The following is a 14,244-nucleotide window of genomic DNA, read 5'->3' on the forward strand; positions in this document are numbered from 1 at the left end:
ACAACACCATCCCGCACTGAACAACACCATCCCGCACTAAACAACACCATGCCGCACTGAACAACATTATGCCGCACTGAACAACATTATGCCGCACTGAACAACATCATGTCGCACTGAACAACACCATGCCGCACTGAACAACACCATGCCGCACTGAACAACACCATCCCGCACTGAACAACACCATGCCGCACTGAACTACACCATGCCGCACTGAACAACACCATGCCGCACTGAACTACACCATGCCGCACTGAACAACACCATGCCGCACTGAACAACACCATGCCGCACTGAACAACACCATGCCGCACTGAACAACACCATGCCGCACTGAACAACACCATGCCGCACTGAACAACACCATGCCGCACTGAACAACACCATCCCGCACTGAACAACACCATGCAGCACTGAACAACACCATGCAGCACTGAACAACACCATGCAGCACTGAACAACACCATGCAGCACTGAACAACATTATACCGCACTGAACAACATTATGCCGCACTGAACAACATTATGCCGCACTGAACAACACCATGCCGCACTGAACAACATTATGCCGCACTGAACAACATTATGCCGCACTGAACACCATGCCGCACTGAACAACACCATCCCGCACTGAACAACACCATCCCGCACTGAACAACACCATCCCGCACTGAACAACACCATGCCGCACTGAACAACACCATGCCGCACCGAACAACACCATGCCGCACCGAACAACACCATGCCGCACTGAACAACACCATGCCGCACTGAACAACACCATGCCGCACTGAACAACACCATGCCGCACTGAACAACACCATCCCGCACTGAACAACATTATGCCGCACTGAACAACATTATGCCGCACTGAACAACATTATGCCGCACTGAACAACATTATGCCGCACTGAACAACATTATGCCGCACTGAAAAACACCATGCCGCACTGAACAACACCATGCCGCACTGAACAACACCATGCCGCACTGAACAACACCATGCCGCACTGAACAACACCATGCCGCACTGAACAACACCATGCCGCACTGAACAACACCATGCCGCACTGAACAGCACCATGCCGCACTAAACAACACCATGCCGCACTGAACAACACCATGCCGCACTGAACAACACCATGCCGCACTGAACAACACCATGCCCCACTGAACAACATTACGCCGCACTGAACAACACCATGCCGCACTTAACAACACCATGCCGCACTGAACAACACCATGCCGCACTGAACAACACCATGCCGCACTGAACAACACCATGCTGCACTGAACAACACGACGCCGCACTGAACAACACGACGCCGCACTGAACAACACCATGCCGCACTGAACAACACCATGCCGCACTGAACAACACCATGCCGCACTGAACAACACCATGCCGCACTGAACAACACCATGCCGCACTGAACAACACCATGCCGCACTGAACAACACCATCCCGCACTGAACAACACCATGCCGCACTGAACAACACCATGCCGCACTGAACAACATTATGCCGCACTGAACAACATTATGCCGCACTGAACAACATCATGTCGCACTGAACAACACCATGTCGCACTGAACAACACCATGCCGCACTGAACAACACCATCCCGCACTGAACAACACCATGCCGCACTGAACTACACCATGCCGCACTGAACTACACCATGCCGCACTGAACTACACCATGCCGCACTGAACAACACCATGCCGCACTGAACAACACCATGCCGCACTGAACAACACCATGCCGCACTGAACAACACCATGCCGCACTGAACAACACCATGCCGCACTGAACAACACCATCCCGCACTGAACAACACCATGCCGCACTGAACAACATTATGCCCCACTGAACAACAATATACCGCACTGAACAACAATATACCGCACTGAACAACAATATACCGCACTGAACAACACCATGCCGCACTGAACAACACCATGCCGCACTGAACAACATTATGCCGCACTGAACAACATTATGCCGCACTGAACAACATTATGCCGCACTGAACACCATGCCGAACTGAACAACACCATGCCGCACTGAACAACACCATGCCGCACTGAACAACACCATGCCGCACTGAACAACACCATGCCGCACTGAACAACACCATGCCGCACTGAACAACACCATGCCGCACTGAACAACACCATGCCGCACTGAACAACACCATGCCGCACTGAACAACACCATGCCGCACTGAACAACACCATGCCGCACTGAACAACACCATGCCGCACTGAACAACACCATGCCGCACTGAACAACACCATGCCGCACTGAACAACACCATGCCGCACTGAACAACACCATGCCGCACTGAACAACACCATCCCGCACTGAACAACATTATGCCGCACTGAACAACATTATGCCGCACTGAACAACATTATGCCGCACTGAACAACATCATGTCGCACTGAACAACACCATGCCGCACTGAACAACACCATGCCCCACTGAACAACATTACGCCGCACTGAACAATATTATGCCGCACTGAACAACACCATGCCGCACTGAACAACACCATGCCGCACTGAACAACACCATGCCGCACTGAACAACACCATGCCGCACTGAACAACACCATGCCGCACTGAACAACACCATGCCGCACTGAACAACACCATGCCGCACTGAACAACACCATGCCGCACTGAACAACAACATGCCGCACTGAACAACATGCCGCACTGAACAACAACATGCCGCACTGAACAACACGACGCCGCACTGAACAACACTACGCCGCACAGAACAACACGACGCCGCACAGAATAACACAATACCGCACAGAACAACACCATGCCGCACAAACAGTTTTAGATAATATTACGTCGCAGTCATGCGACGCGGACATGACGTCAATAGGCGGAACTCATGGCAAAATTATAATCCGTGGGCGTGGCTTGCAACAGGAAGTAGGAAAGCGGCAATGCTGGCAAACAAGACACAGCGGTTAGTAACACGACGACTAACAAGACAAATATTTTTGTTTTCAGCTTGCAACTTGACCGTCTAGAGCGTACAAGGTAATTACAACTCATTGTTTTGAAAAATATGTTTTTTTGTTGGCCTGAAAAGCGAGGCAGTGTGGCATTTGGGAGGAACGTCGAACTCGGCGTCTGCTTCCAGCCACAGACGCCAAATTTCGACGATTATTTCGACTGGTCAACGTTTGTAAATTATTGCGTTGATTAAAAACTTTATTTAACTCTACTCTTAACTTTGCCGTTTCAGATATGCGGGTATTACACCGCGGAAATGACGTCAATAGGCTGAACTCTGGCCAAAATTCAAATCTGTGGGCGCAATGGCCTTGAGCGAGACAACGGATACAAACACGACGATTATCAACAGAAATATCTTTATTTTCTGCTTGCAAGTGGACCGTCTAGAGCGTACACGGTAAGTACAACTCATTGTGTTTAAAAAGATTTATGTTTGTGTAGTTTGCGTTGCGTTGTATCTGTGAATGTTGGTTGAGGCTAAATGTTAATGTTTAATTTCCTTCCTTTAGGTTCCACGGTGTTTGTTGGCTGTATGTTTTCCACTGCAAGAAGAGGCTCGTATCATTGACCAGCAGGAGCTACAATGGTGAGTACCCCTTTCGTCGTCCATTTATGTTAAACACTTCCTGTTTCATGTCTAACAGTACTCGATTTAACAAATAACCATAAATAAATACAGTGTGGGCAGTCAAGTTAACATATGTGATTATCCTGCCTAATATGTTTATCACAAATATGTCACTAATATGTTTATTTGTTTATCACAACACCTTTGGACCTTCAGCAATCGATTATTTCCCTTCATCTACATAGAGACAGAACGATGGTGTCTTAAACATCTCATTCATTTCACCAAATAACTTCACGCAGGTGGATAACGGCCGTCTCGGTCACGCTATGTTGCGCGATGCAGTTTTGAAGAACCAAATGCATTTATTCAATGAATAAGTCAAGCTAGATCTATGTTTATGATGTTGTACGTTACGGTACCGATTGAAGTTGAGTCCGAAGCCAGTGGAAAACAGCGCTGCGTTTGTGCTCTCCAGGTACAAATGTTGTGATCTCTGACTGACGACCGGGCGAGACTCGAGTAAGAGATGTCCAAACGAGCTCCGGCAGGGCGGGTCAAGGCGGAGCGAACGGACGCCTTTCAGGCCGCCAATGACGAGCTGAGAGCCAAACTGATGGACGTCCAGTTAGAACTTCAGCAGGAGAAGAACAAGGTGAAAACCTCAACAGACAGACACTGCCTTCCTCCCTGCCTGCTTCCCTGCCTGCCTCCCTGCCTGCCTCCCTGCCTGCCTGCCTCCCTGCTTGCCTCCCTCCCGCCCTCCCTCCCTCCCTCCCTCCCTCCCAGTTTCCCCGATGTAGATTTGACATGCGTGTGCCATGACTGTGTCAGCCTACGTCAACAAATGCACCGAGGACGTCAGCACCACTAAGAATATCATCACCCGGGGCAACCAACGACCCTGGATGACTGAGGAGGTACGTCAAACGCTACGAGCGCGGAACTCTGCCTTCAAGTCTGGCGACAAGGAGACACTGAGGACAGCGAGAGCCAACTTGAACCGTGCCATCAGGGTAGCGAAGCGAGACCACAGTCGAAAAATTCAGGATCGTTTCCACGACGCCAACAACACCAGGAGTATGTGGCAAGGCATACGGGCGATTACAGACTACAACTCACCCTCCCCCCCCGGTGGGTGCAGTTGATTCTGACTTTCTAAATGGTCTAAATAACTTCTTTGGGAGGTTCGAGGCACTAAACGGCACTCCAGCAGTTAAAACTGTCCCCCATCAGGAAGAGGAGGTACTCTGCCTTGACTCCGCCGATGTGTTGAAGACCCTGAGGAGAGTCAACCCCCGTAAGGCCCCTGGCCCCGACAACATTCCTGGGCGTGTGTTCAGGGAATGTGCAAGTCAGCTGGCTGGGGTCATCACAGACATTTTTAACACCTCGCTGGGCCAAGCCACAGTGCCAGCGTGCTTTAAGACTGCCTCCATCATTCCGGTGCCGAAGAAACCTCAAATCACCTCATTTAATGATTACCGGCCTGTTGCACTGACTCCGGTCATGATGAAGTGCTTCGAAAGGCTGCTTAAAGATCACATCGTTTCCAGACTCCCCCCATTATTTGACCCGTTCCAGTTTGCCGACCGGCAAAACCGCTCCACTCAGGACGCCATCTCCTCCGTTCTTCACCTGAGCCTGGCTCACCTGGAGGAGAAGAACACCCATGTTCGGATGCTGTTCCTGGACTTCAGCTCAGCGTTTAACACCATCATCCCACAGCATCTAGTAGGAAAATTGGAACACCTGGGCTTCAACACCCCCCTTCGCAACTGGCTGCTAGACTTCCTCACCAACAGACCTCAGTCAGTCCGGGTCGGACAGAACACCTCTGATGTCATCACCCTCAGCACAGGCTCCCCTCAGGGCTGCGTCCTGAGCCCCCTGCTGTTCACCCTGATGACACACGACTGCGTCCCCAGGTTCACCACCAATCACATCGTGAAGTTCGCAGACGACACAACGGTGGTGGGGCTCATCAGAGACAACAACGACCTGGACTACAGAGAGGAGGTGGAGCAGCTGGTGGGCTGGTGCAGAGACAACAGCCTGATCCTGAATGTGGAGAAGATGAAGGAGATCATCGTCGACTTCAGGAAAAACCAGCCTCACCACGCTCCACTGATCATCAACAGCTCAGCTGTGGAGGTGGTCAGCAGCACCAAATTCCTGGGGGTCCACATCACAGAAGACCTCACCTGGACTATGAACACTACGGCACTGATCAAGAGGGCACAGAAGCGCTTGTACTTCCTGCGGAGGATGAGGAGAGCCCACCTGCCCCCACCCATCATGAGGACGTTCTACAGGAGCACCATAGAGAGCATTCTGACAAGCTGACTCTCTGTGTGGTGTGGAGGCTGCACCGCCTCCGATTGGAAGAACGTGAGGAGAGTGGTGAGGACAGCAGAGAGGATCATAGGGGCTCCTCTTCCCTCCATTCAGGACATTTCATCTCAGCGCTGCATGTCCCGTGCCCGTAACATCATCAATGACCCATCACACCCCCACCATGGACTGTTCTCCCTGCTGCCCTCTGGGAAGAGGTTTCGCACAATCCGCTGCAGGTCCACCAGGTTCTGCAACAGCTTTTTCCCTGCTGTCATCAGACTGTTGAACATTAGAACTGTTGAGCTCTAAACTGAACTCTGCATCACACATTCACAGAACTGTACTTTATGACACTACGGACCTCTATCTTGCACTATCTCGCACTACCAACTTTACTGAACTTGTGTAAACCCTTTAAATAGAAGTTTAATACATGGTTTAGCATTCCTCTGCACACTCTTGAGTACTGTTTTGCCTACTTGCACTATTGCATAATTAGCACTGCTGCACTTTATACTTATTTGTAATATATATATATATATATATACAGTATATGTATATATATATTTTCATAGGATATGTTACTTCTATTCAACTGCAATATCACTACTTTGTTGTAAGCCGTGTGCAACGAAATTTCGTTTTGTATGCACCATGTGCAGACAAGATGACAATAAAGTTTGTCTAAGTCATGTCAGGTCAGCTGTCTGGAGAGAGAGAGAAGTCAGGACCTGCGGGCGGAGCACCACCGTGCCACCGCCGCCATGACGGAACTCAAAAGCACACTCCATGAGGAGAAGCAGAAAGAGTTAGCCGTTACCAGGGAGACATTACTGCGGCAGCATGAAATGGAGCTGATGAGAGTGATCAAAATCAAAGATGGAGAGATCCAGCGACTGAATGCCTTGGTCCTCAGCCTGAGGGACGGCTCCATGAACAAGGTGATCCGCTCAATCCGTGTCTGACTATCCGCACGCCACGTCGGGCTCCGATGCGGCCGCTACCGTATTGTGTAGCTTGTCCCCAGTAAGCGTCGCGGCGCTCCGTTGCGGTCTCAACGGCCCGATGTGGCGCAATGTCTGCTCAGTTGAGGAGCGGGGGCGCTTTGCTGGCGGAAGTGGAGGAGACGCGGCGGTGTCGGGAGACCGAGCGGTGTCGCCTCCACCAGGAGCGCGGAAGAAGCCCTGGCAGCGGCCCAGCAGGCCTGGCAGTCCCGAGCGGCCCAGCTCCGATCGGCTCATCACCAGCATCGGGAGGAGCTGAGCCGAACTAAGAGAGACTGCGAGAGGGAGATCCGCCGACTGGTAGGACTGATCAGATGCGCGGTGCGTGGCTATGTTCCCAATTTCGTTGTATACCTGCAGTGCAATGACACCTAAGGCATTCTATTCTATTCTATTTCACAAGAAGAAAACGTCCGGTTGCTCGCTTCGCTTTTGTCACAGCAATGGTGTTCTAGTCGATTCAAGATAAAAATTGGCCGGTTGCTCTCTTTGTTTTTGTCACAATTCTGGCAAATGAGTTTGCCCGCCTGCCTGAGCGCTCCCCGTTTGTACATCCAGATGGATGAGATCAAGCTGAAAGACAGAGCGGTTAGTGTTTTGGATAAATCCCTGGGGCCGGCCACGTCCACCGCCTTCAGCTGCAGACTCAGGCTGCCGAGCAGCAGATCGCTGCCCTGAGGGATTCCCAAAGGGCGGGCCTAAACTACCCTGGAAGTGGGGTCAACGGCGCTACTAGCAATCCTCTTCATAGCGTAAGCCACCTCATCACACACTTGCAGTACGCATGACTTCGTTGCTGGAGGAAGGTAGCACAAAAACAGTTTTGAACTTTGAACGAGTGGTTGTGTGTGTGTGTTGCGGGGCGTTTTCAGTCTCAGGAGGATCGGGACACGCGAAGGTTTCATCTGAAAATCGCTGAGCTCAGCGCAGTCATCAGGAAACTGGAGGATCGAAACGCCCTGCTTTCTGAAGAGCGCAATGAACTGGTAATTTATTGACGGCACGCTTGAAGGTTTGCGCTACGTTTGATGCGCGCCATCCAGCGAGGCACCCATTGCGCTTGCTTATTAGTTGAGCGGCGCGGCGAGTCGGTTGCCTGGTAGATGTCTTTTATTGGGAGCCAAAGCCACGATTCCGTTCAAACCGATGCAAAAGGAATGGATACGTTCTGGCCCGCGTGTTGTGCGTCTTTCGCATCCCGCACTTCATGCTTGCAGCTTAAGCGACTGAGAGAAACAGAAAGCCAGTTTCTGCCACTCCTGGACAAAAACAAACGCCTGAGCAGGAAGAATGAAGAACTCTCACTGGTGCTGTGTCGCCTTGAAAACAAAGTGCGCTTTGTCACCCAGGAGAACGAGGAGATGGCAAGCTTGGTAAGTCGACGCGGACAACGGCGGCGTGCCAACAGAGTCCACTGCATTTGTGTTCCACAGAGAAGGCCTAGTTCGCTCAATGACCTGGAGCGCGGTTGCGGCCAGCAGGACGGTGAAATGGAGTTCCTTCAAGTTGTGGAGCAGCGGCACATCATCGACGACTTGTCCAAGGTCTTCAGGCAGGTGACTCGGTGCACGTACGGCAGCGCCGCGCTCGCTCGCTGTCGCCAGGAAACCTTTTCCGTCCAAAGCTTGGCCGGCGGCCGCCATCCAAAAAATTGGCCCCTTAAATTCCGACCTTTCAAGCAGGAGCATTGTGCGCACGCGTTTGAACACGCTTTAGACTTGTTTTGCCGTTTTCAGCAGCTCAAAGCTCCCGTTTTGTCAGCGCCTTTGCCACTCGCTGTGCGCTGAAAACGACGGACTCGCCCGGCTGCTCAGCCCGTCAACCATGAGCCGCGAGCGCGACGTCATTGTCCGTAGGTAGCTAGTGGCAAAATGCACCCTGTTAGAGTTGCGCTCGCTCCAACTTATTTTGCAAGAACCACACGGGAGACAAGTAAGTTCTTTTGGACACCTGCAGGTGGAGAGTCCATCCGTTGTACGAATGAAGTCTGACTCTCGGCTCCCGCACGAGCATTTTTATTAAGAGAAACAGGGTGGGTGTAAGAGTGGATTGAATAGAGAAAGCCCTTGACCTCTAGTCAAAACATAGCAAGGGATGTTTTACGACTTTGTGTAGGAAGGGATAAGCGATAGGGATAAATAAGGGATAAATAATATTATTTATTACAGGTTGCAGTCAAAGTCAAAGCAACATAATCATACGATAAAGATAATCTGGAAAACCCTGACACACCCTGTAGTTGTCACTTTTGGAAAAGACGAGCGTCCCTCCAATCATCGCCGGTGACGGGTTTTTCAGGCTCTGGAGACAGGAGCTCATGTCAGAAATGTCATCGTGAGTCGCGTTTGTTTCTGCGCCGGAGCCGTTCGTTCCCTTTGCATCCAAAGAATCTCAAAGGCGGATTATTTGTGTCGACAGGAGAGAGATTTGCTGCTACGATACCGACGTCGAGAATCTCTGAGGAGGAACAAAGCGTGAGGTCCTGCAAGGTGAGTCTGTTTGTTTGCGGCTGCTTGGTGTTGCGCAAGATGAAATGGCCTTTTTCTCGCTATCGTTCCTCTCGTCGATTCATCGTGAGGTGTCGCTTCAGTTTGTTCAGAGAGATGCTCAGTGGCCTAAGAGGAGAGTGTCCGCCCTGAGATTGGGAGGTGGTGGGTTCAAACCCCTGCCGAGTCATACCAGTGACTATAACAATGGTACCCATTTCTTCCCTGCTTGGCACTCAGTGTAAGGGGTTGAAATGGGGCCCCCCTGCTGCTCACGATCAACCAGCTCAGTGGCCTAGTAGTAGAGTGTCCGCCCTGAGACTGGAAGGTTGTGGGTTCAAACCCCGGCCGGGTCATACCAAAGACTATAAAAATGGGACCCATTGCCTCCCTGCTTGGCACTCAGCATTAAGGGTTGGAATTGGGGGGTTAGATCACCAAATGATTCCCGAGCGCGGCACCGCTGCTGCTCACTGCTCCCCTCTCCCCCAGGGGATGGATTAAAATCACATGGGGATGGGTTAAATGCAGAGGACAAATTTCAGCACACCCAGATGTGTGTGTGACGATGATCATTGGGACTTTAACTTTATGTTTGCTTCCGCGCCCGCAGGTCATCGAAACATTTTACGGCTACGACGAAGACGTGTTGGTGGACTCGGACGGATCGTCCTTGTCTTTTCACACCGACAGAACCCCCGACACGGAACCCGAAGAGGTAGCCCGCCATTTCTGCCAGCGTATTGGCGCCAAACATTCCTCTTCAGCCTGGAATCGGACTCGTCTTTGCGTCGCGGGTGCTTTGTCGCCGGTCTGACTGATTCTGGTACTAGTGCTGTGTTGCATTGGTGTGTGCATGAGGAGGCGGAGCTTCGCTACCGCCAGCTGACGCAAGAATATCAAGCGCTGCAACGAGCCTACGCTCTGCTAGCCCAGACCAGCGGAGGGGACTACGACGCCGAGAAGGAGATCAAGGTGGCGCCCCTTCCCGCAACCCCCGGCCGGGTCGCAGCCTCCCCGTTCTCACCCAGCCTCGGGTGTTCTCTGGTCTGAAAGGAGGAGGAGGAGCCTCCCTCCTCCTCCTTTCAGACCAGAGAAAAGCTGATGGTAGTGTCAAACGCACCTCTTTCAATAATCACTCTTCCCTTAAATATCTACGAAAGTTATTTAATTCTCTAACATGTTCGGAGTTACTTTTTACGCGGCCCGTCAAAAGGGGAAACGGGCCTGCGCCCTTCAAATAATTAAATTACTTTCAGTTCTACACCAAACCGATAATCCGATTCAAACACTTCCGTTAATTTATTCAGACGAAGCAAACTTTCAAACGGATTGAAATTCACTCGTGTCTCAAATAACTACGAAAGTTATTCAATTCTCTAAAATTGTCTGATGTTACTTTTATTTATTACGGTCCTATGTTATACCATAATAACCCCCCGCACATTAATCAAATTGTCAAATCAACCCCGAACCATCGATTGTACATTCAGTACAAATCAGCGCACAACAAAGTAGATGAATATACACAACACATTTATTGAAGAAACATGAAATAGAATTACAAATCTTAATCACTCCAGAAACCGAACAATTTCACCCACTGATACCCGTGTTAATAAAATCATTCAATCCCAGAACAATTCGATTGCAAAACACAGTTCATGAAAGAGGGAATCAATTTTTAGCCAAGCAAAGAAATCAAGAAGTAAAAATCACATTTGTGCTTCTCCAAACAATTTATGTCACGCCACTATTCTCATAGTGACGGGTCCCTTGATCGAATTGACTAACAATATTGCTTTAAGCTGTTACAGAATACATTTTTAGCCAAGCAAAGAAATCAAAAAGTAAAAATCACATTTGTGCGTCCATGCGTGACTCACAATCCGACACCGTGTTCCTGTTTTATTTCTATTTTAACTTGCTTAGCTTATTTTGGCCCCTTTTTTGGTCTCATGTTTTGGTCTGGCGCCATCTTTTGGACAAATTTGGAATTTCAGCTCTGCCAATTTATTCCTGTGAACAATCCATATTTTACCATTTGCACCATCTCTTCCCCCCATGTTACATGACAGTAGAAATGGGTCACTATCAAAGCAGAGTAGCAGATCTGGAGTCAGCGCTGAAGCAACAAGGACAGGTAAGCTTATCAATGAGCACACCTTTTTCTCAGACAAAATAGCTACATTCTTCAGTCACTCATTCGTCTGGCATTACTGGACCAACCCCCCCTGAACGTGGCTGGGAAAATGTGGAGAAAAGCAAATGTCATTTTCCAGTCAACCAAAGAATTTGTGGATGAAAATGACACAACATTCCAAAGCTGTCCACGCGTTTGTCTCTTCTAGAATGTCAAGTGGGTGGAGGAGAAGCAGCTGCTGCGTCAGAGCAATCAGCAGTTGGCCGAAAAGGTGACGGAAAGAAAGGCGCTGGGCGGAGTCGCTTGGCGTCACACCCGTCCGGAAGCCCCGCAGATGAGGTCTGACTGTCTTTTCAGGTCAGGCGGATGGAGGCGGAAGAAGCGCGTCTGAAAGAGCACATCCAGGATATCCGAGACCAAAACGAACTGCTTGAGTTCCGCATCCTGGAGCTGGAGGTGGGAAGACTCGCACAAGCGTGTTGAGGCCAGAGATGTGACGGACGGACGGACGGACGGACGGACGGATGCATGCCTCTGCCTTTCAGGAGAGGGAGTGGCGCTCCCCCGTCTTGAAGTTTCTGCAAGTCCGTTTCCCAGACGGCCTCAGCCCTTTGCAGATCTACTGCGAGGCCGACGGCGTGAGCGTACGTAAGGCGTCCCTCGCAACCCTAACCTTAACCTGAGGTCCCAGAACACCTTACATTGCTCCTTGCGCCTTTCCCCAGGACATCGTCATCAGTGATCTGATGAAGAAGCTGGACATCCTGGGCGATAACGCCGTAAGTGTATGTCGAACTCCTTATGTTCGCACTCCACGAGACTCGGCGGCTCAAATGTGACTTTTGGAAGGCTTTGCGCTGAAAGAACCTTGTTGACGCTGTGCCTTTGGGCTCTTGCAGAATCTCACCAACGAGGAGCAGGTGGTCGTGATTCACGCCAGGACCCTTCCCACCCTAGCCGAGAAGGTAACGCGCACGTCCACGCACGCTCTCGCATTCTGCTTATGTGACAGCAGCCTTTCCTAAGTGGTTAGAATACATCAAAGTGACCAAGTCAGCACTTCAACAGAAGATGTTGGACATTGAAAGTGAGAAGGTAGACAGACACGCGACATCAGCCAAGGGGAACTCGGGGCAATGTTCCCCAACAATTCTGACCTTGAGCTGTGCTAGGATATGTTCTGCAACCAGAAGGGCTACCTGGATGAAGAGTTGGACTTCAGGAAGCGTTCCATGGACCAGGCTCATAAGGTAAGCCGCCCTCAAATCTCCCGCCGGACTACTGATGGACGAGGATTGCGGCCCAGAGGATCATGGAGCTGGAGGCCATGTTGTACGAGGCGCTACCGCAGCGGGACTGCCCCGCCACGGACGGCGAAAAAGCCAGCCACGCTGGCGTGAATGACGTGCTGACGGCGGATCAGAGACAAGAGCTTAGGAGCGCCGTGGACCAATGGAAGCGAGCCCTGATGTGGGAGTTGAGGGAGCGCGACGCTTGCATCCTCCAAGAGAGAATGGATCTGCTGCACAGCGCGCAACAGGTAAGGGCCCAAAGCCAGCCCGGCACTTACTTGCACGCTTACTGGCTTTTGAAGGCTACTTTCCATTTGTCCGTCCTAGAGGAACAAAGAGCTGAAAGAATTCATCGAAGCTCAGAAGAGACAAATCAAACAATTGGAGGAGAAGTTTCTGTTTCTCTTTCTAGTCTTCTCCTTGGCCTTCATTCTGTGGCCCTAACACCAGCTGGTGAGTGAGCTCCAGCGGCACCGCACTCGACACCTCCGATACACTGCCAGCCGGTCTCAGACGTTGGCAGACGCTCCGATGCCGACGTATACCCCCCGCCACGGTGACAGAGGCACCGCGTCACACCGGCGCTCATCCAATCAGAAGGCAGGAAAGGCAAATTCACATGCAGGGCACTCTTGAACCAGAAGAGAGCGCCACAAAAAACGGTTGTTGCCCCAAACGCGCACTAAAAAGGGTCAGAATAACAAGAGTCCCACCGGCCAGCCGGGGCCACCCGTCCATCCATTTCTTCAGGGGGGGAAAAAATTGGAGTCACCGGTGAGTACATTTTGCATTTAGCTCTGCTTTTCTGCTTCTGTCTTCAAGTGTGTGGCATCCTGCGACCAAAGATTCAGCCAACCCCAAAGCGGTTGACCTCAACGTCCCACCACCATTCCTACCAGAGCAGGTGACGTGATGCTTTGGACATCCTTCCGTCTCAGATGCCCAAAAGTACTCTTTGCCACATCTGCGGCAATACGGTGTCTTTTCAAAGGTGCAAATAAATCCAGCGTGGGCGGAACACGCACGTCTTCGGTTTTTCCCGCTTTGTTTGTGTGACAGCTGTTGTGAAAATTTTACACAAATAAAGTTGTATAGTACAGGTTTGGCCAAGCCGCAACTCCCGAACCGCATGCGGCTCTTTTATGTTCATATCAACATTTGTGTGTGTGTGTGTAGGTGTGTGTGTGTGTGTGTGGGGGGGGGGGGGTTGTGCGTGTTGGCTTCACTTGAGTTCAATTTAGTATTTTCGTCAAAAGCGCATGTGGTGAAATTCCACAAAGTAGGATGGGCAAACACATTCCAGTAAACTATTAGTGTCAATTGGGCTCTCGAAATGGCAGGGAAAAGATGCACGGCAAAACGAAAATAT

General features: G+C 50.8%; 1 protein-coding gene and 1 long non-coding RNA gene across 5 annotated transcripts; both read left to right on the top strand.

Annotated features, from left to right (window-relative positions):
- Positions 1-3,499: 3,499 nt before the first annotated feature.
- LOC137839854 (uncharacterized) lies at positions 3,500-4,717 on the top strand. Its single transcript, XR_011086249.1, has 3 exons — positions 3,500-3,631; positions 4,092-4,268; positions 4,448-4,717. It is a non-coding gene; the product is annotated as an uncharacterized lncRNA (long non-coding RNA).
- A 4,598-nt stretch (positions 4,718-9,315) lies between these two features.
- LOC125992638 (janus kinase and microtubule-interacting protein 3-like) lies at positions 9,316-13,904 on the top strand. 4 transcript variants are annotated; one of them, XM_068649704.1, is made up of 14 exons: positions 9,316-9,443; positions 10,054-10,158; positions 10,302-10,415; positions 11,519-11,583; positions 11,792-11,854; positions 11,941-12,039; positions 12,129-12,227; positions 12,309-12,368; positions 12,483-12,548; positions 12,610-12,678; positions 12,774-12,833; positions 12,890-13,123; positions 13,203-13,328; positions 13,698-13,904. In XM_068649704.1, exons 4-13 carry the CDS (start codon positions 11,524-11,526, stop codon positions 13,317-13,319), a joined length of 927 nt encoding a protein of 308 aa, XP_068505805.1. In that variant the 5' UTR covers positions 9,316-9,443; positions 10,054-10,158; positions 10,302-10,415; positions 11,519-11,523; the 3' UTR covers positions 13,320-13,328; positions 13,698-13,904. The 4 variants fall into 4 exon arrangements, with proteins under 4 accessions (XP_068505805.1, XP_068505806.1, XP_068505804.1 ...); XM_068649705.1 differs by having other exon boundaries at positions 9,399-9,443; positions 12,309-12,362; positions 13,698-13,848; XM_068649703.1 differs by lacking the exon at positions 9,316-9,443 and having other exon boundaries at positions 12,309-12,362; positions 12,756-12,833; positions 13,698-13,833.
- Positions 13,905-14,244: the final 340 nt, after the last annotated feature.

The sequence above is a fragment of the Syngnathus scovelli genome, unplaced genomic scaffold (genome assembly GCF_024217435.2).
Source record: "Syngnathus scovelli strain Florida unplaced genomic scaffold, RoL_Ssco_1.2 HiC_scaffold_23, whole genome shotgun sequence".
Classification (NCBI taxonomy): Eukaryota; Metazoa; Chordata; class Actinopteri; order Syngnathiformes; family Syngnathidae; genus Syngnathus; species Syngnathus scovelli.